Here is a 20,378-nt window from a genome sequence, read left to right as displayed (position 1 = left end):
AAGAACATCACATTTAAAATGAAATATAAAGGATGAATAGAGGACAGACAGGCAAAAAATAAGGAAAAGAGGATTTAAGGATTTAACATTGCCTGAATGAACTATTTAAAAGCACCCTTTCTTACATGTAGTGACTAGTCATTTTGCTGAGCCAAAAGCTTAATATACAGCTTATACTTTGGAATTAATATGTAGGTTATCAGCACTAGTAAGCCTTGGGAGTTCCCATTGTAGCTTAACAGAAGCAAATGTGACTAGCATCCATGAAAACGCAGGTTCGATCCCAGGCCTCATTCAGTGGGTTAAGGATCCGGTGTTGCCGTGAGCTGTGGTGTAGGTCGTAGACTCAGCTCAGATCCTACATTGCTGTGGCTGTGGTGTAGGCCAGCAGCTACAGCTCTGATTTGATCCTTAGCCTGGGAATCTCCATATGCCTTGTGTGCAGCCTAAAAAGACAAAAAAAAAAAAAAAAGAAAGAAAAAAAAACCAGTAAGACCTGCCTATCACTTAAAACTCAACTGGCCTTATGATTCTTATTTAATACATAAAAATAGAAGCAAAATGATATAACTCTTACAAAAGGAAATGAAGGAAATTTATAAGCCATATTGATTCCCCTTACAAATGGCAAAGGTCAACTCTATTTTACTCTGCCTTAATGCCACTGCAGTAGCTCTCCTCGTTGTAAGTTTTTTGATATAATCAAATCTTCGTTTGATAACCTAAACTTTCAAGGAAAACATTTTGCTGGAGTATTTGAGTCTTTTGACAAAAAAGCTTTATTTTTGTTACTATGAGTATTTACAAAGAAAAATGTACATATTCATGTCTATTATGTCTACATCACATAATTATCTCAAGAGGAAAGGGGTGGGCAAATTCCTTTTCCCATCCATACACATAAATTCTACATAATCTTTCAAGATCAAGTATGTTTCTATGCTCCTGCTTAATCTCAGGAATCTTAAAATTGAGAGGAACTAAGAGACTATGTCCAATCTTTCCTACAAAGGAAGAAATTTCTCTTACAGACTATTGCCCTTTCTTTAAACACTCTCAGAACAAACTAATAAGACTACCTATTTTATTGGCAGACAGCTCTAATCCTCTGCTCCATTTATGTTCATAAGTTATTCCGATGCCTTTATCCTTATTTTAACCTCCTTTACTGTGCTGTAGAATACAGGCTGTTATTTACTTGACAGCCTCTTTCATTTGATTATATACCTCTTGAAGGCAAGGGCTGTTATTTTTATTTTTCCATTCCTTACAGTTTTATCTAGGACTCTTGTCCCTTCTTGCTCAATCTTTGTTTAATGCCGTCTTGAGGGAAAAGGAAAATAAAGTTAGGATTCTAACCAATGAAAATATCTTAGCAATAGCCAAAGAATGATAAATGCAAGCACTTTTACTCCTAAATATGCTAATTGTAATGTGAAAATAATGCATGTTTTTGAAACATGTTGCAATTCCAAGAAGTGGTAGCCCTAAACTTTTTTCTTTAAGCTGTGGAGTCTCTGAACTTTCCCCCCATTCACATCTCAGATTGATTACATTCAAGAAAACAGAAGAGCTGAGTATTATCTATATAAACAAGAGATGTTCATTAACTGATACACACAACGACTTTTACTGGGAAACTACGGTGTTCCAAGTACTATGTTAGAGGTAGCTAGACATATAATGAACTAAATAGACACAAACCCTACCCTCCTGGAGTTATAACTGGTGGGAGAGAGTGACAATAAAAAGTGCACTTATAAATCAATGCCTAATGCCAAATTGTGATATATGTCTCATAGGAAGCAAATATATAATATCAATGGATAGCGAAGTTTCCACTGTGACTTAGTGGTAATGAACCCAACCAGTATCCATGAGGATGTGGGTTCGATCCCTGGCATTGTTCAGTGGGTTAATAATTCAGCATTGCCATGAACTGTGGAGTGGGTCACAGACACGACTTGGATGCCCCATTGCTGTGGCTGTGGTGTAGGCCAGCAGCTGCAGCTCTGATTCAACCCCTAGTCTGGGAACTTCCATATGCCACAGATGAGGCCCTGAAAAGACAAATGAAATAAAATAACAATGTAGAGGATCATTTTTTATAACCTATTAAGGAACACATATTAGAGGGGGTTAAAAGATCTGAATAAACTGGTGCCAGGCACAGAAAGAGCGAGAGAACCAACATCTTAGAGGAGAAACACAGCCAGCGAGTCCTAAAATGGAAAACTGCAATGTTGGAGGAAATGAAAGACAACTAAAGGAACAAGACAGTAGTTAGCTAGAGTAAGAGTATCATCAGGTAAAACTGAATTCAATTAATACATTAATCCAATTAATACATCTAGGCTCCACTTCCAAGATGCAAGTGGTATAACACATATTTCCTAAGTAACACCCTCTGAATTGGCAAATCCATTGTTCCTTTTCAGATCCCAACCAAAATGATCCCTTTGCAGAATTTGACAATGATGCTTATACCATATCTTTCTGGATCTAATTCTGCCCTTAGCATGCCATCTTTTTTTGGGGAGCCGTGCCTGTGGCATGTGGAAGTTCCCAGGCCAGAGATCAAACCTGAGCCACAGTGGCAATACAGCCACTGCAGTGACAATGCCAGATCCTTAACCCGCTGCAGCACAAGAGAACTCCATGCCATTTTTTTCTAATGCTAAGAGTGTGGGCTTTGTATTCAGACTGCACTAGTTCATACCCTGGTTTTGCACTTACAAACTATGTAACTTGGGCAGTTAGCTAATCTCTCTCTCTCTTTTTTTTTTTTTTTTGGTCTTTTTAGGGCCACATCCACGGCATATGGAGGTTCCCAGGCTAGGGGTCTAATTGGAGCTATTGCTGCCAGCCTAGGCCAGAGCCACAGCAACGCAGGATCCAAGCTGCATCTGCAACCTACACCACAGCCCACAGCAATGGTGGATCCTTAACCCACTGAGCAAGGCCAGGGATCAAATCCACAACTCCATGGTTCCTAGCCTGATTCATTTCCACTGTGCCATGACAGGAAATCCAATTAGCTAATCTCTCTAAACCTCAGTTTTCTCAATGATAAAATGAAAAACCACACTAGAATTGAACTAGAACTTCAAAGTTACTTTAAGGATTCATGTACATGTTTAACACACTGCCTGGGACATAGCAAATGCTCAATAAATACCAGCAATTATCATTATTCCCTTCTTTTCTGTTTCGCGTCTCTTTTAATGGTTCTTTTTCCACCCACACCTGAACGAATATCCTTGTCTCCTTGCTTCTCAATTTTCCCCCAGTAAAACCATATCCCAGTAAGAGCATATCTTCAACACGTTGAAAATGCCCAAGTCTACTTCATTACATGCAGGACCTCTCTCTTCTCCTTTTTTTCCATTTTTTAAAGTTTTATGGAAGGATAGTTGATTCACATGTTGCGGTAACTTCTGCTGTACTGCAAAGTGATTCAGTTATACATGTACACACATCCATTCTCTTTCCATTTCCTTTCCTACATAGGTTACCACAGAATATTGGGTAATGTTCTCTGTGAGGCTCTCTCTAGAGCTTCAGGAACCTTCCACATGTTGTGCCTTCATACGCATTTACCCTTCTGTCTGTAAGGCTCCCACCTCCCTCCAGGGCAGTTCAACACTGAAATCTCACTGCAAACTGAAACTGATTCTCCCAGGCTGTTTCCACAGAACTTCATTCACTCCTCTTCCATCACAATGTTCTTCTATCACATTATCACTCCGAATTGTAACAGTCTTTTTACTTCTCTGTACCTGATAAAAAACAGCAAACACTCTTGAGTGGTCACACAGGATAGGATGATGACGAGATAGATGGTACAGCGAGATCACACAGCCAGCTGACAGAATCCCAACTCCGGGAGTGTGATTCCAGAGCCCAAGCTCTTAACCACGAAACTTCAGTTTAAGCCTCAACGAATCACTCGTTGACTTAAACTACTAATTATGACAGGGGAGAAAAAGATGATTAGTCAAGCCATCTAGTTAATTTCTGGGCACAGAGGCAGGGGACGCACAGGAAGGTTCAAGGCTAAGTCCACCAGAGGCACGAAAAGAGAGCTGGAGAAAGCGATGGGTACCAGAGTCCGGTCAAGATGAGGTGGGGAGAGGAGTAAAGGGGCGCATATGGGGGCTGGGACAGAGCGGCCCGGAGGCAACTTAATTCCCCAACGCAGACGCCACTACGCGGCTTACGCACCAAGACCGCTGGACAGGACAACCAAGTGGAATCCCTGGAGGCGGCATAGCCGCAGACCAAACCCCTGCTCCACTCCCCGCAGCAGCCCGAGCCAGCTGTCCACGCACTGATCCCGCTTCCAACCAAACTCAGCGTGGCCACGCAGCGTGCGTCCCGGGCGGAAGCGGTAGAGGTGCGGGGCGTTCAGGTACGGTCCGCCCACGCGCGCCGGACACCAAACTCTCCCAAAACACCCGGCTCGGAAGGGAACGCGCCTGCGCACTGCCCGCCAATGGCATGCGACCCTGCAGTCACGCTCTCCCTGCGGCTTGGTCTCCAACGCTCGCGCCCCGCCTCCTCGCCCCCTTGACCCCACCCGCCAAACGTGAGGACGGAAATGACGTCAGGCCAGGGAGAACGGAGGCGGGTTTCATTTCGGCGCCTTTCTTTCTCCCGCGGAAGCGATTGGCTGGCGTGGAGCAAAAGAGGCGGGACAAATTGCAGCGGGGTTCAGTGCCGCCACCGGGACCGGGAGATGCGGCGCAGGAGCCGTCGCTGTTGGCTTTTACCTGAGTCTCGTCTCTCACTGCGGGTACTCCTGCGGCTTGGATCATGCTGCTGCCCTCGGACGTAGCCCGGCTGGTATTGGGTAAGCGTTGACGCGGTAGAGAGGGAGACCGGACCGGGCTGAGCTGGACGGAAGGACCCTCGGGGCCAAAGGTTTCCCCAGGGAGGGAAGCTCTGGGGCTTTGCCTCCCCGTCTCCGAGTTCAGGCTGGCGGTGGTTCTTCAGCCGGGGGCTCGGGCGGTTCGGGCTTTGTATGTGGACGCTCCTCTCCTTCGAGGTTGCGTGATGAGGAGAGGCTGCAGGAAGCTCGGAGTGGAACACCTGAGGCCGGGATTGGAGGGAAAGTCAGGCCTATACTTAATTAGGACCCTGCCGGGAAGCTGCTACGTGGTGCACCGATGGCTTCACCTTGGCACACTGCGCTTTGTCAGAGCTGGGACCAAAGTAGGAAAGAGAGGGACTTCCCCCAGCCCCCCCCGCCCCAGCTTTGTAGAAAGACATTCCTGACGCCCTCCTCGTAACTCGCCCTTAGAATTGCGATTTGGAGACGAATGGGTGATCTTTCTTCCTTATCCCGTCCCTCCGCAAGAAGTCGTCCAGTGTAGAGGTTTGAAACGCTAATTGCATACTTTCCGACGGCAACAGCTCGGGTTCTTTTAATTAACAAGAATTTTCACAGGGGAAATGCCTTCCATTTGAACATTTCTAGTCCTAGTTAGTTTTTCCTCATTTTGAAAACAGTTTAGTTCCACGGCCAGTTGTCAGGGTACATTGTATGGGAAACGGGTTTTGTTATTTGTCCTCTGAAAGAATAAAGAGGATTGTACTGCTAGGAATGAAAGCCACATAAAGCTTAAAACTCGAGCCAGTGATTTACAGGCATCGTATGTAAATGGTAAACATCTGTAATGAAACTTCCCATGGAATCTACAGCCATTACTTTACTGTCACAAAATCCCATTTCTTACTACTTTTTAAAGAACTCAGCCCTGCCCCTCCCCTCCTTTCGTGCACAGGTTTCTGATAAGTACATTTTACAGAAAGCATTAGAGGGTAATCTGTTTTTGGAGAAAATAGTGACTTATACTAGTATTTTGTTAATGTTTGATTAATACTTTGCCCAGTTTATCAGAACCAAATATCAACAGTTAACTTCTATATCTTAGAGAAAAAGCCATTTCTTTTGTAATTATGTGCAAACAGATCCAAAGTAGACTTGCACAAATTCATAATAACATTGACATACTTTATTTTTCACTCTATACAAATTGTTTGCTTAAGGATTTTTTGAGTTTTGGGGGTTTGGTAATCCAGTTGAGTTTCAGTAACTATAGCCTTTAGGGTTTTTCACCCTTAGCACTATTGACATTTAAGGCCAAATAATTATTTATTATGGGGAGCTATCCTGTACATTGTGGAATGTTTAGCCGCATCCTTGGCTTCGATCCATTAGATGCCAGTGGGACCCCAGTCCCCGTCTCCACCCACTCGTGGCAACAAAATTAGTGTCCAGATATTGCCACTTATGCTCCCTGGAGGGGAAGAATCACTGAACCTAAGAAAGTAGTTTGGGAGTTCCTGTCATGGCTCAGCAGAAACAAATCTGACTAGTATCCATTAGGACGCAGGTTCCATCCCTGCCCTTGCTCAGTGGGTTAAGGATCCGGCATTGCAGTGAGCTGTGGTATAGGCCCCAGACGTGGCTCAGATCTGGTGTTGCTGTGGCTGCAGCATATGCCAGCAGCTACAGCTCCCATTCAACCCCTAACCTAGAAATTTCCATATGCCACGGATGTGACCCTAAAAAGACAAAAAAAAAGAAAGCTGTATGATTTTCTGTAGAAGCAACGCTGAGTAGTTATGTTGTGAGCCACATGGGAAGTCCAAGAAAGCTGTATGATTTTCTAACTGGAATAATTTATACCAAACTTGTTAGTATTTATTCTCCACAAACTAGCTGCTTTCCTAGACTTCCTCCTTCTTTTAATGGATTAAAAACCACAGTCATCGTTTCTTAGCCCTAAATTCTTAGTTGTCATTCACATTTCATGAATATGTGAGATAGGCCTCACAATATGTCTCCCATTTACTTCTCTTTTGGACTGTTGTCATGGCTTCTCATGTAGTTGTGGAATTCATCTTACCTACTGTTAGAAAAGTCTGCATAAAACATCCGCACTACACTTCTATTCTGAAAGTTGAAAGGGTTGTGCACTTACCAACAATTTCAGGTTATGCGAAGGAATATGTAATGTGAAAAAAGTAATCTCATGCTCACCCTTCTTATTGTTTCTTTTAGCATTATCATATCAGCACAAAGATCTGTGATCGCAAAACTTAGTGGCTTAAAATATTAACAGTTTAGTTATTTGCTCATGATTCTGTCAGTACTCCCTCCCCATCTTTAGCGCCTCTCATTATTGCCCTCTTTTCTTCATGTTCTTTCAGCAAATCTTTGGGTACTTAGTGTGTTTTGGGCACTGTGCCAAATTCTAGAAATAGAGTTTTACCCTTAGAGTTTTACTTTAAATTTTTTTAAATGATTTTTATTTTTTCCATTATAGTTGGTTTACAGTGTTCTGTCAATTTTCTACTGTACAGCAAAGTGACCCAGTCACACACATATATACATTTTTTTCTCACATCATTCTCCATCACGCTCCATCCCAAGTGATTAGGTAAAGTTCCCAGTGCTGTACAACAGGATCTCATTGATTATCTATTCCAAATGCAATAGTTTGCGTCGTCTGTCAACCCCGGATTGCCCTTAGAATTTACATACTTAGGTTTTGTACCCTTACCCACCCACACCAAACACTTTCCTAGACCCCACCTCACATGCTCTGTGTTACCCTTTCACAAGACAAATTTTTTCAAAGAGCAATAAGCTCCACTTGGTTGCTCTATTTCCTCACATACTGCACTGACTTTTGTACCTCACCCACCACTTCCACTTAAACAGCCTTTGCTACTCAGCTATAACCAACTGTTGACTTACTGGAATTTCTTTAAATATTGCACAGGCCAAAATACATCAAAGTGTTTTTTGCCTCTGGGCTACCAGTTTCATTTTATCAGTGTATCACACAAGGTGCTCAGTGGAACTGATCGTAGCAGCATCTCCTTGATCTCAACTTCTCCACATCTGCCCCATGATCCAGGCATACCAAACTATTTGCAGTTTCTCCAAATACTCAAGTAGTCTATTCCCTCTTCCCACCGTGTTTTTCTTCCTGTCATCCTAGTAAGTTTGTATTCAAGTTTCAGGTCAAATGTAATCTCTGAAACTTCATCCAGCAGGTACAGTTAGTTCTTTCTCCCATTGCTCCCATGGCATTGTAGAATACTTCTATCATTCCTTTACCATGTTTTATGGGCACTGTGTGTTTACTTGTTTTTTAATAAAACATAATAAAATTAATCATTTTAGCCATTTTTACAGTTCTTTGGCATTAAGTACAATCACGTTGTTTTGTAACCATCACCGACATTCACCTGTGGAACATCTTCATTTTCCCAAACTGAAACTTATTCACTTTTTTGTCCTGTTCAGTATCTGAGATTAATGAACAGGCTTCTGTTCTGTTGAAATTCTCTTGTGGTGCAGCAGGTTAAGGATCTAACATTATCACTGCAGTGGCTTGGGTTGATGCTGTGGCTTGGATTCAGTCTCTGGCCTGGGAATTTCCACATGCTTCGGACACAGCCAAAAAAAAAGAATAATTGTGGGAGCTCCCAAACTACCTACAAAGATTATGTGCAGGTAGGGCATTTTTTTTATGGGTAAAGTGTCCAGAATCTTCTTTAGAATTACTAAATAGATTTGTTCCGTTCTGAGTGAGTCAGCATCCATGTAGGAAAAACAAACTAATCTGAGTATTTAACATGGAGGGATTTAATGAGGGAATTGGTTACACTGGTGATAGAAAAGCTAAGACAAGCAGCTTACGTGAGCCAACTCAGAGGGTAGCAACAGCAGGAAGCCACTGTGATAATCCAGAGGACAGAGAGAGATGAAACAACCCAGAGATTGGTCTCACTGTGTGAAAGCTGGAGAGTAGACCTGTCTGATGAGGGAGCAGCAGTAGTAGAGAAGATTCTACCAGGGTAAAGAGGGAATGGGAGAAACACGTCTCGTTATGACTGCCCTCTAGTCTCCCACTGGTGCTTCCCAGTGATTGAATCCAGCCAGAAACTAGCTGATGTGGATGGAGCCTAGGAAATTGCCTGCATGGGAACAGGTTTCCTGTCCTACAGTGCAGAGTCCTACAGTGCAGAGCAGGAGAAAGAGGAAGAGTAGATTTGAAGGAAACAGCCAGGACAGGCATACCCATGAAAGTTGAAGAGCCACTGCTTCTATTCACATATCATTAAGACATAAATCTTTAATAAGTATTTACGAAAGTGTAGCTTGTGATCATGACATTCCTTTTTGTCTACGGAATAATGTCTGTCATTTATTCAGATTCTATCACTCATAATGTCATTGCTGACATTTATAGTATTTTATGATCCTTAACCATTCTCTCTTTTCAGTTATATCTCCAACTGTTCTCCATCACACACCCTTGCTTCATTGAAACCAGGCATGTTCTTCAAACATGCTCTATATATGCCTTCCATTAGCTCTTCTGGGATTCCCCAGCTATCCTTCAAGACTCATTTCTTCCTTGAAACATGCATAATATTCTCCAAGTCTAATATACTTTTTCTAGCCCCTATGAAGTAAGTCCAGTTGTCCTTCCACCTTTGCTTTGTATTGCAATTAATTGCATGTATATCTTCTGTGTCCTTGTAGATCATAGCTTGTTTATAGAGAGATTTTGTCTTTGTTATTTGTGGATCTAGTAATATAGGGCACTGAAAATTCAAGTCTTCCTGAGAATTATGTACATTTTTAAAGAATCATTAAACTACTGATATTTCTAGGAAATTATTAAAGTATGTGAAGGAAATATTTTCAGGTAACAGGATTTGCTCTCTTGCTTTCTTCATCAGGCACCTCTCTTTTCCTCTCTATAAATGGTAGGAAGAGAGGACAGACTCTAGGCATCCCAATTCCTGAAATTCAGAAACCCTAGATAAAGTCAGGATTTTGTCTTTCCTTTTTCAATTATGTTTCCCTTTCAGTCTATTTTGTTGCTCATTACTACCTCCACTGAAAAGCAGGCTGAAGACAGTATTATATAAAGAAAAAAGGAAATTCAGACATACTTTCTTATCTATTTGAACACTTCATTAAGTTTACACAAAAGATAGTTATTTTATTCTAAAGGGGTTTTTTTTAGGAACAAAAAGGAGATAAAACTAATTTTTATTTAAGAGTAACTATTTGTGTATTATTATTATAATAAAAGATACTGTATTTTCAAAAAAAAAAAAAGAAAAAGAAAAGGAGTTCCCGTCGTGGCGCAGTGGTTAACGAATCCGACTAGGAACCATGAGGTTGCAGGTTCAGTCCCTGCCCTTGCTCAGTGGGGTAACGATCTGGCGTTGCCGTGAGCTGTGGTGTAGGTTGCAGATGCGGCTTGGGTCCTGCGTTGCTGTGGCTCTGGCGTAGGCCGGTGGCTACAGCTCCGATTCAACCCCTAGCCTGGGAACCTTCATATGCCGCGGGAGCGGCCCAAGAAATAGCAACAACAACAACAACAACAAAAAGACAAAAAAAAAAGATACTGTATTTTCATTGTAACATTTTGGATTTAGAATCATTTGTGCCTGAAGTTTCCCTTATTATTCTGATTGAGAATTGCTTGCAATCAGGTACTTAATGATGATAAATAAGCTTTTTTAGGACCGCAGGTGAGGCATATAGAGATTCCCAGGCTAGGGGTCCAATCGCAGCTATAGCTGCCGGCCTACACCAGAGCCACAGCAATGGATAAATAAGCTTTTTTAGGCAAATAGTTGGTTAACTGTATATGTAAGAAATAAACATGAAAGCAGGCAACTGTTGCTTTACCACATTATTTTGGAACCACTTGGACAAAAAGTAAAGCAAATACATTAAGTCTAAGCTAAGATGTGAATTCTGGATAGCCCAAAGTTAAAGAGCAAAGGAGACATATCTCAGATATTGCTACTTAAAGATGTGTCATAACTTTTAAACACCTTTCATAGAAGCAGTCTGTCCTTTTAACAAAGCCTTTTCTCAAGTGTATACCATACAAAAGTATAATGTCTTAGGAGAAGCTATAAACTATCTAATCTTAGATATTCTTTCTCAGGGTATGCTGGCACAGATGACCGTATTTTTCTGAGAAAGTTTAACTGTATATCACTGTTTCTCGCATTGTTTCTCAAACTTTTTTTTTTCTATACCCTTAGGAAGTATTTTTAGACTTTTTTCCTAATTGCCTCCGGTACATGAAACTTTAATGTTGCAAATATTACCATTTATATATTTTATGTATACATTCTCCTCCTTCCCCAGTACCAGTTTTTCACCCCCTTAGGGCCATGTCATTCTTTCTCAGAATACTTTGTCTAGAGGAAAGCAGTCTACTTTAAGAAATTAGATTTCATACCATCACCTATTAGAAGTCCCAGTGGTTATTAATAATACATCTGGGGTGATTTGTACTTTTAAAACTTGCTGCTATGAAAAGAAACTAGTTTGTGTCTTCAATTTAAATCTTGAAGCATATAAAGAAAAAGCTTTGGCGTTTCCGTCGTTGCTCAGTGGTTAATGAATCCGACTAGGAACCATGAGGTTGCAGGTTCGATCCCTGACCTTGCTCAGTGGGTTAAGGATCCGGCGTTGCCATGAGCTGTGGTGTAGGTCGCAGACACGGCTCCGATCCCGTGGCCGTGGAGTAGGCCTGTGGCTACAGCTCTGATTAGACCCCCTTGCCTGGGAACCTCCATATGCCCCGGGAGCAGCCCCAGAAAAGGCAAAAAGACAAAAAAAAGAAGAAAGAAAGAAAGCGTTTCAACTTCCCTGATTCCCGCTAGTGGTTTATACACATTTAAAATTCTAAATTCATGAAATCCTTGTGGCAGCTGGCTTTCAATGGAACTGTCAGAAAGCTAATCATCATAAAAAACGATTTCTTTTCAGCTGGCTATAATCGTATAGGGGCTTATATTGAGTTGTTTATTTATGAAAAAGAAGGAAAATAGCAGTCCATTTGTGATCTACCTAATTTTGCATCTGAAGTGATTTCATATTTTCAATGATGGGGATGTTGAAGTAGTAGAATCTGAAATAAAAGGTTTCTTCTGGTTTCTAAATTCTTTTTCACACTCCAAGGACACTGTCTTCGTTTTTTTTTTGTTAGTGGTGGTGGTGGTGGGTTTTTTTTTGGTTTTTTTTTGTTTTTGTGTTTTTAATCCTGCTTTTGTTTTTCCCTTAGCAAGAGGTTGGAAAACTGATTTATCAACTATGAGTACAAACTGGTGAATTGGTTCCCTAATCCCAGCTAAGGCATTCTCTAAAACAGGATGATAATTTCCTTGCCCTTTTTCTTTTTTTTGCTCTTTTGTCTTTTTAGGGCCAAACTCATGATATATGGAGGTTCCCAGGTTAGGGGTCAAATCGGAGCTATAGCCACTGACCTACGCCACAGCCACAGCAACACGGGATATGAGCTATGTCTACAACCTACACTACAGCTCACGGCAACACTGGATCCTTAACCCACTGAGTGAGGCCAGGGATCGAACCTGAGTTGGGTTCGTTAACCACGGAGCCACAACTGGAACTCTGCTCTTTTCTTTTTATAACCTTCATACATAATAATTTTCTAGGCCCTCTCAGTTTTTTGACTTACAGGGCCTGGCTAGTTAAAGATATCATTCCAGGTGAAGAGGGTAGAACTTTATAAGGTTGGAAAATGTCTTATTAATAGTTGTTTAGTAGTTAAATATTTATTGACTATTATACTAACACTGAGGTAATTATACTGCAAAGGGAATATAGTATCTGATAGTAGGAATATGGTACATAGTGTGAGGACTCAAAAAAAATTCTCTGAAGAATTGATAATTATACTAGACCTGAAGAATGAGTGGCAATTAGCTACCCTAAGAAAAGATAAGCTGCCCAAGCAAAGGCAACAGAGTATATATAGTGGCCTTGAAATAATAGCAATTCGTGGCATTGAAAGACTAGTTTGGCTAGGAGAGATGGAGTGACAAGACATAAAACTAAACAGGTTATTAGGATATAAAACAAGTAGAGCTTTATATAGCATATTAAGGATTTAGGATTATAAGTTTTTATTGAGATACAATTCATATACTACAAAGTTTAAAATTCAGTAGTTTTTAGTACATGTTGTGCTTCCATCACCATTATCTTAATTCCAGAACATTTTCATCATCCCAGAAAGAAACCATTTGCAATCACTCCCAATTTCTTCCTTTTCCCATCTGCTGGCAACCACTAATCTACTTTTTGTCTATAGATTCACATGGTCTGGACATTTCATATAAATGTGAGTATATAATACGTAGTCCTTCTGTCTGGCTTCTCAAATTTAATCTTTTCAAGATTCATCCATGTTTTAACAAGTATAGATAGTACTTATGGCTGAATAACTTTCCATTTTATGATTATACTGCATTTTGTTTGTCCATTCATTCATGGACATGTAGATTATTTTCACCTTTTGGCTGTTATTAAAGATGCTGCTGTGAACGTTCATGTACAAGTTTTGTTTGGCCGTGTGATTTCAGTTCTTTTAGATATATTCCTAGGAGTGAAATTGCTTGATTGTATGGTAATTCTGTGTTTACTGTTTTTGAGAACTTGATAAATGGTTTTCCAAAGTGGTTGTACCATTTTATGTTCCCACTAGCAATATATGAGGTTTTCAGTTTCTCCACATTTTTGCCAGTCATCCTATTGTCTATCTTTTAATTGCAGGTATCCTAGTGGGTATGAATTAGTGTCTTATTGTGTTTTGATTTTCATTTTCCTAATGACCAGTGATGTTGAGTCTCTTTTCATGTGCCTATTAGCAGTTTGTTATCATTGGGTAAAGGTCTGTTCAGGTTTTTTTTCCATGTTTTAAATTTAGGTTATTTGTCTTGTTATTATCGTGTTGTAAGAGTTCCTTCTGAATTCTAGTCCCTTATCAGATATATCATTCACCAATATTTTCTTCCAAATGCCTGATCTTAACCCACTGTGCCAGGCCAGGGATTGAACCTGCATTCCAGCATTCCCAAAACACCACCAATCCCATTGTGCCACAGTGGGAACCCCCCCTTTTCACTTTCTTGATAGTATCTTTAGAAGCTTTAATTTTAATTAAGTTCAATTTAACTATTTTTTCCTTTGGTTGCTTGTTCTTTCAATGTCATTTCGGTGAAACCATTGCCTAATCAAAGGTCAAAAATCAAAGATTTACACCTGTGTTTTTTCCTAAAAGTTACCATTTTTGGTCTCATAGTTAGGTCTTTGATTTGAGTTACTTTTCTATTAACATGAAGAAAGGGTCCAGCTTCATTCTTTTGTATGTGGATATCCAGTTGTCCCAGCACCAGTTGGGAAAAGACTTCTTTTCCCCGTCAAACTGATGTGGCACTTTTTTAAAAGATTAGTGGACCATAAACGCCTAGATTGTTAATTTTGTTCCATTGACCTACATGTCTTTTCTTATGCCAGTACACATTACCTTGTAGCTTTGTAATATTTTAAAATGGGTATGAGTCCTCCAGCTTTTTCATTTTCAAGATTTTATTTTTGCATTTTAGGGCCCCACCTGCAGTATATGGAAGTTCCTAGGCTAGAGGTCGAATCAGAGCTGAAACTGCCTGCCACAGCCACAGCCACACCTGATCCAAGTTGCGACTATGACCTGTTCACAGCAATGCAAGGTCCTTAACCCACTGAGCCACAACAGGAACTCTTGGTTTTCAAGATTGTTTGGCTATTCTGGGTCCCTTGTATTTCCTTACAGATTTGGGGATCAGTTTATTAATTTCTGCAAAAAAAAGACAGTGGGATTTGATAGGATTGTGTTTATGTAGGTCAGCTTTGGGAGTATTGCTGCCTTAAAAGTATTAACTCTACTGGTCCATGTACCCAAGATATCCTTCCATTTAGTCTTCAATATCTTTCAGTGTTTTCTAGTTTTTAGTATAATCTTAGAGTTATTTTGTCAAACTTATTTCTAAATATTCTTTTTAATGCTATTGTAAATATAACTGCTTTCTTAATTTCATTTTTGGATTGCTCAGTTGCCCCGTATTGATATACAGTTGATTTCTGTGTGTTCAACTTGTACCTTGCAGCCTTACTAAAGTCATTTATTGGCTTTAGTAGTTTTTTGTAAGTGTGCGTGGATTCCTTAAAATTTTCTATATGGGACATCGTCTCATCTTCATGTTAGAGATATTTGACTCTTTCCTTTCCAATCTGGATGCTTTTTATTTCAGTTTCTTTCCTAATTGCCCAGGCTAGAACTTTTAGTACAATGTTGAATAGAAGTGGTAAGAGCAGACATCTTTGTCTTGTCCCTGATCTTGTGGGGAGGTTTTTGGGTTTTTTTTTACCATTGAATATGGTATTTGCTGTGGAATTTTCATAAGTGCCTCTATCAGATTTAAGAAATTACTCTCTATTTCTTATGCTTTTATCATAAAAGTGTATTAGATTTTGTCACATGTTTTTCTGAATCTGTTGAAATGGTAATGTGATTTTTGCCCTTTATTCTATTAATATAATACATTACATTGATTTACTTTTGTTTTATTGAATGAACCTTAGATTTCTGGCACAGTCATCTGGTCATGGTGTATAATCATTTTTAAATGTCACTGGATTTAGTTTGCTAGTATTTTGTTGAGAATTATTGTGTCTACATTTTCATAAGGGATATTGATGTCTAGTTTTCTTATGAATGTGTCTGGATTTAGTATCAAGTTATTAACCTCAGACAATGAAATGAGGAGTCCACATTTTTTGTTAAAAGAGCTTGTGAAAAATTGACGTTAATTCTTCTTTCAGTTTTTAGTAGGATTTACCAGTTAGGAAAGCCACTTGTTCCTAGGCTTCTCTTTGTGGAAAGTTTCTTTATTACAATTCAATCTCTTGTTTTCGATCTATTCACATTTTCTATTTCTTCTTGAGTCAGTTTAATTAATAAGTTTATGTATTTCGAGGAATTAGCCATTTTACATTGCCTTTCTAAATTGTTAGCGTATAACTCTTCATAGTATTCCTTTATACTCCTGTTATTTCTGGAAAGTAGATGGTAATGTCCCTGTATTTCCTGATTTTAGCAATTTGAGTCTTCTTTCTATTTTTTTTCTTGAACACTCTCGCAGAATATTTATCAATTTTGTTGGATCTTTTCAGAGAACCAACTTTTGGTTTCATTGATTTTTCTGTTTTTTAATTCTCTTATTTGTTTCTACTCTAATATTTATTATTTCCTTCAGGTTTAGTTTGCTCAGTGTTTAATTTCTGGTTTCTTAAAAGTACAGGGATAGGTTATTGATTTGTAATCTTTTTAATATACCTGTAAATAGACAAATATGTACTGCTTTAGCTGCATCACATAAGTTTTGGAATATTGTATTTTTAATTTGTCTTAAAATTTTCTACTTATTAATTCTTTGACCTTTTGATTATTTAGGAGAGTTTTGAATTTTCTACATTTCCTATTGTTTCTGATTTCTCGTTTCATTCTAGTTTGTCAGACAGCATACTGTATGTGTCAGTCTCTTTTTTCATTATTAAGACTTGTTTTATGTCCTAATATATAGTTTATCCTGAAGAATGTTCATGCGCACTTGAGAAAAATGTAAATTCTGCTCTTGTCAGGTGGAGTGTACTGTATGACTGTCTGTTAAGTCTAGTAGGTTTATAGTCTTCATGTCTTATATTTCCTTGTTGATCTTCTATTGGTTTATTGTTAAAAATGGGATATTGAAGACTATAATTCTTACTGTTGAATTGTCACGTTTCTGCCTCTACTGTTAATTTCTGCATCTTTTTTTTTTGCTTTTTAGGGCCACTCCCATGGCATGTGGCATATGGAAGTTCGCAGCCTAGGGTCTAATCAGAACTGCAGCTGCCAGCCACGTCTATAAGCTACACCACAGCTCACGGCAACACCAGGTCCTTAACCCACTGAGCGAGGCCGGGAATCAAACCCACAACCTCATGGTTTCTAGTAGGATTTGTTTCTGATGTGGTGGGACGGGAACTCCTATTTCTACATCATGTTTTGTGGAACTCTTGTTGGGTGCCTTCTGCTTATAATTGCTATTTTTTTGCCATTGTCTTTGCCTCTAGTAACAATGTTTGTCTAAATGTCCACTTGTCTAATATTAATACAACCTCTCCAGCTGTCATCTTTTTACATCCTTTTATTTTCAACTAACTTGTGTTTAACTTAAAATGTGTCTGTTGTTAAGAGCAAGTAGTTGGGTCATTTTTAGTCATCCTGTGAGTCTCTGCCTTTTAATTAAGTGCTTTATTCCATTACCATTAAATGTAAATACTGAAAAGGTATGGATTTTGTCTGCCATTTAATTATTTGTAGTCTCTATATTATATTTTCTTTGTTCTATTTCTTTTATATTGCCTTTTTTGTGTTGAATAGGTCCAATTTAACATTCTAATTTCATTACTGTTTCCTTTATTTTTTTATGTTTGAGTTATTTTCTTAGTGATTATAGTTGAAACAATTCTGTTTAGATTAATATCAACTTAATTTCTTAGTATGTTAAAAATGCTGTACCTTTATAACTCCATTTTCTTTCTCTTTCTGCAGTTTTTTTCTTGTTGATTTCTAGTCGTATAGCATTGTGGTCGGAAAAGATGTTTGATATGATTTCAATTTTCTTAAAGTTACCGAGGTTTGATTTGTAGCCCAGGGTGAGATCAATCTTAGACAGTGTTCCATGTGCACTTGAGAAGAATGTGTATTCTGCTGCTTTTGGATGGAATGTCCTATAAATATCTATTAAGTCCATCTGGTCTGATGCTTCATTCAGGGCCTTTGTTTCCTTATTGATATTCTGTCTGGATGATTTTTACATTGCTCTAAGTGGGGTGTTAAAGTTTCCCACTATGATTATGTTATTGTTGATTCCTCCTTTTAAGCTTGTTAGCAGCTGCCTTGTATGTTGTGGTGAACCTATGTTGGGTGCATAGATATTTAAAATTGTTATATCTTCTTCTCAGATTGATCCTTTGATCATTAGGTAGTGACCTTCCTTGTAGCTTAAAATATTCTTCATTTTAAAGTCTGTTTTGTCTGATATGAGTATTGCTACTCCAGCTTTCTTTTGATTCCCATTTGCATGGAATATTTTCTTCCATCCTCTCACTTTCCATTTGTATGTGTCCCTAGAAGTGAAGTGGGTCTCTTGAAGACAGCATATATATGGGTCTTGTTTTTGTATCCATTCAGCCAATCTGTGTCTTTTGGTTGGGGTGTTTATTCCATTAACATTTAAGGTAATTATTGATATGTATGTTCTTATTGCCATTTTATTAATTGTTTTGGATTTGTTTTTGTTGCTCTTTTTTCTTCCCTTATTCTCTTGTTCTCTCCTCTTGTGGTTTGATGACTATGTTTAGTGTTGTATTGGAGTTGATTTTTCTTATTTGTGTATTAATTGTAGATTTTTGGTTTGCATTCATTCTGAAGTTTTGATATGAGTCTATGTATATAAGAGATTGTTTTAAGTTATTGTTCTCTTAATTGCAAGTTCATCTCCAGTGTCCTGCATTTGTACCCACTTTTTCTCACTATTTCTGATTTTGGTGGCATAATTGCACATAGATGATTTTGTATCTTTATGTATACTTTTACTGGCAAGCCTTGTCATTTGTGGTATTTCTCTTTCTGGTTGCGGCCTTTTCTTTTCTGCCTAGAGAAGTTCCTTTAGTATTTGTTGTAAAGCTGGTTTAGTGTTGCTGAATTCTCTTAGCTTTTGCTTATCTGTGTAGGTTTTTTTTTTTTTGTCTTTTTAGCTATTTCTTGGGCCACTCCCACGGCATATGGAGGTTCCCAGGCTAGGGGTCCAGTCGGAGCTGTAGCCACCAGCCTACACCAGAGCCACAGCAACATGGGATCCGAGCCGCGTCTGCAACCTACAGCACAGCTCGTGGCAATGCCGGATCGTTAACCCACTGAGAAAGGCAGGGACCAAACCTGCAACCTCATGGTTCCTAGTCAGATTCGTTAACCACTGGGCCCGATGGGAACTCCTGTGTAGGTTTGGATTTCTCCTTCAAATCTGAATGAGAGCCTCGCTGGGCAAAGTAATCTTGGTTGGAGGTTTTTTCCTTTCATCACGTGAAGTATATCATGCCATTCCCTTCTGGGCCTGCAAAGTTTCTGCTGAAAAATCTGCCAATAACCTTATTGGGGTTCCCTTGTATGTTATTTGTTTCTTTTCCCTAGCTGCTTTCAATATTTTCTCTTTGTCTTTAATTTTGGTCAGGTTGATTAATATATGTCTCGGTGTATTCCTCCTTGGGTTTATTTTATATTGGTACTTATTGCACTTCCTGGATTTGAGTGAGGGGTTCTTTTCCCATGTTGGGGAAGTTTTCGGTTATTACCTCTTTGAATATCTTTTCTGTCTCCTTTTCTCTCTTTCTCCTTCTGGCATCCCTATAATACAGAATTTGGTACCTTAACCTTGTCCCAGAGTTCTCTGAGACTCTCTTCATTTGTTTTCAATCTTTTTTCTCTTTTCTTTTCTGCATCCATAACTTCCACTAATCTGTCCTCCACCTCGCTTATTTGTTCTTCTGCTTCCTGTACTCTGCTGTTGGCTGCTTCTAATGAATTTTTTGTTTGTTATTGTATTTTGCATCTCTTCTTGCTTAAGTTTTATATCTTGTATCTCTTTGCTCAGTGTTTCCTGTAAGTTATCCATCTTTGCCTCCAGTTTCTTTCCAATGTCTTGCATCATCTTCAGCATTAACAAACAGTCTAACGTCTTTTTCCTGGAGGCTGAGAATCTCCTGATCACTTAGCTATTTTTCTGGGGTTTTTTTCTTTCTCCCTCATCTGAGTTATAGTTCTCTGTCTTTTCATTTTTATAGGTTTTTGGTGTGGTGTCTTTTTTGCAGACAATAGAATTGTAGCCTCTCTTACTTCTGGTGTCTGCCCCCCTTGTGGCTGAAGTTGGTGTGGGGGCTTGCTGTAGGCTTCCTGATGGGAGGGACTGATGCCTGTGCACTGGTAGGTGGAGCTGATTCCTGTCCCTCTGGTGGGTGGGGCTTTGTCTCTGGATGGGATTAGAGGCAACTGTGTGCCCGAGGGGTCTTTAGCCAGCCTGTTTACTGATGGGCAGGGCTTTGCTCCCACCTGGATTGTTGTTTGCCCTGGGGCTTCTCATTGCTGATGGGTAGAGCCAGACTTTCCCAAAATGGCCACCTCCAGAGAAAGGCATGGGCTGCTGAATATTCCCAAGAGCTTTGCTTCCAATGTCCTTCCCCTACAACAAGCCATATTCACCCCTGTTTTCCCAGGAGGTCCTCCAAGAACTGCAGTCAGGTTTGACCCAGATTCCTATGGAGACTTTGTTTTGCCCTGGGACCCAGTGCATGTGGAAGTCTGTGTGCGCCTTTTAAGATCAGGGTTTCTGTTTCCCCCAATCCCGTGGAGCTCCTGTGCACAAGCCCCACT

At 39.5% G+C, this 20,378-nt stretch overlaps 2 protein-coding genes across 2 annotated transcripts in view; one reads left to right on the top strand and one right to left on the bottom strand.

Annotated features, from left to right (window-relative positions):
- The window catches only part of ATM (ATM serine/threonine kinase), a 125,046-nt gene extending 120,590 nt beyond the window's left edge, over positions 1-4,456 (bottom strand). The window contains 2 exon segments of the mRNA XM_047752106.1: positions 3,780-3,965; positions 4,225-4,456. The gene's annotated coding sequence lies outside the window, so the exon portion shown is untranslated.
- A 243-nt stretch (positions 4,457-4,699) lies between these two features.
- Positions 4,700-20,378, top strand: part of LOC125110949 (protein NPAT) — a 65,292-nt gene continuing 49,613 nt past the window's right edge. Inside the window, 1 exon segment of the mRNA XM_047752640.1 lies at positions 4,700-4,852. Coding sequence (XP_047608596.1) covers positions 4,816-4,852 — 37 coding nt within the window. The 5' untranslated portion in view covers positions 4,700-4,815.

The sequence above is a fragment of the Phacochoerus africanus genome, chromosome 11 (genome assembly GCF_016906955.1).
Source record: "Phacochoerus africanus isolate WHEZ1 chromosome 11, ROS_Pafr_v1, whole genome shotgun sequence".
NCBI classification, from domain to species: Eukaryota; Metazoa; Chordata; class Mammalia; order Artiodactyla; family Suidae; genus Phacochoerus; species Phacochoerus africanus.
Note: the sequence above shows the minus strand (reverse complement) of the source record. Positions and strands in the feature narration are given on the sequence as shown.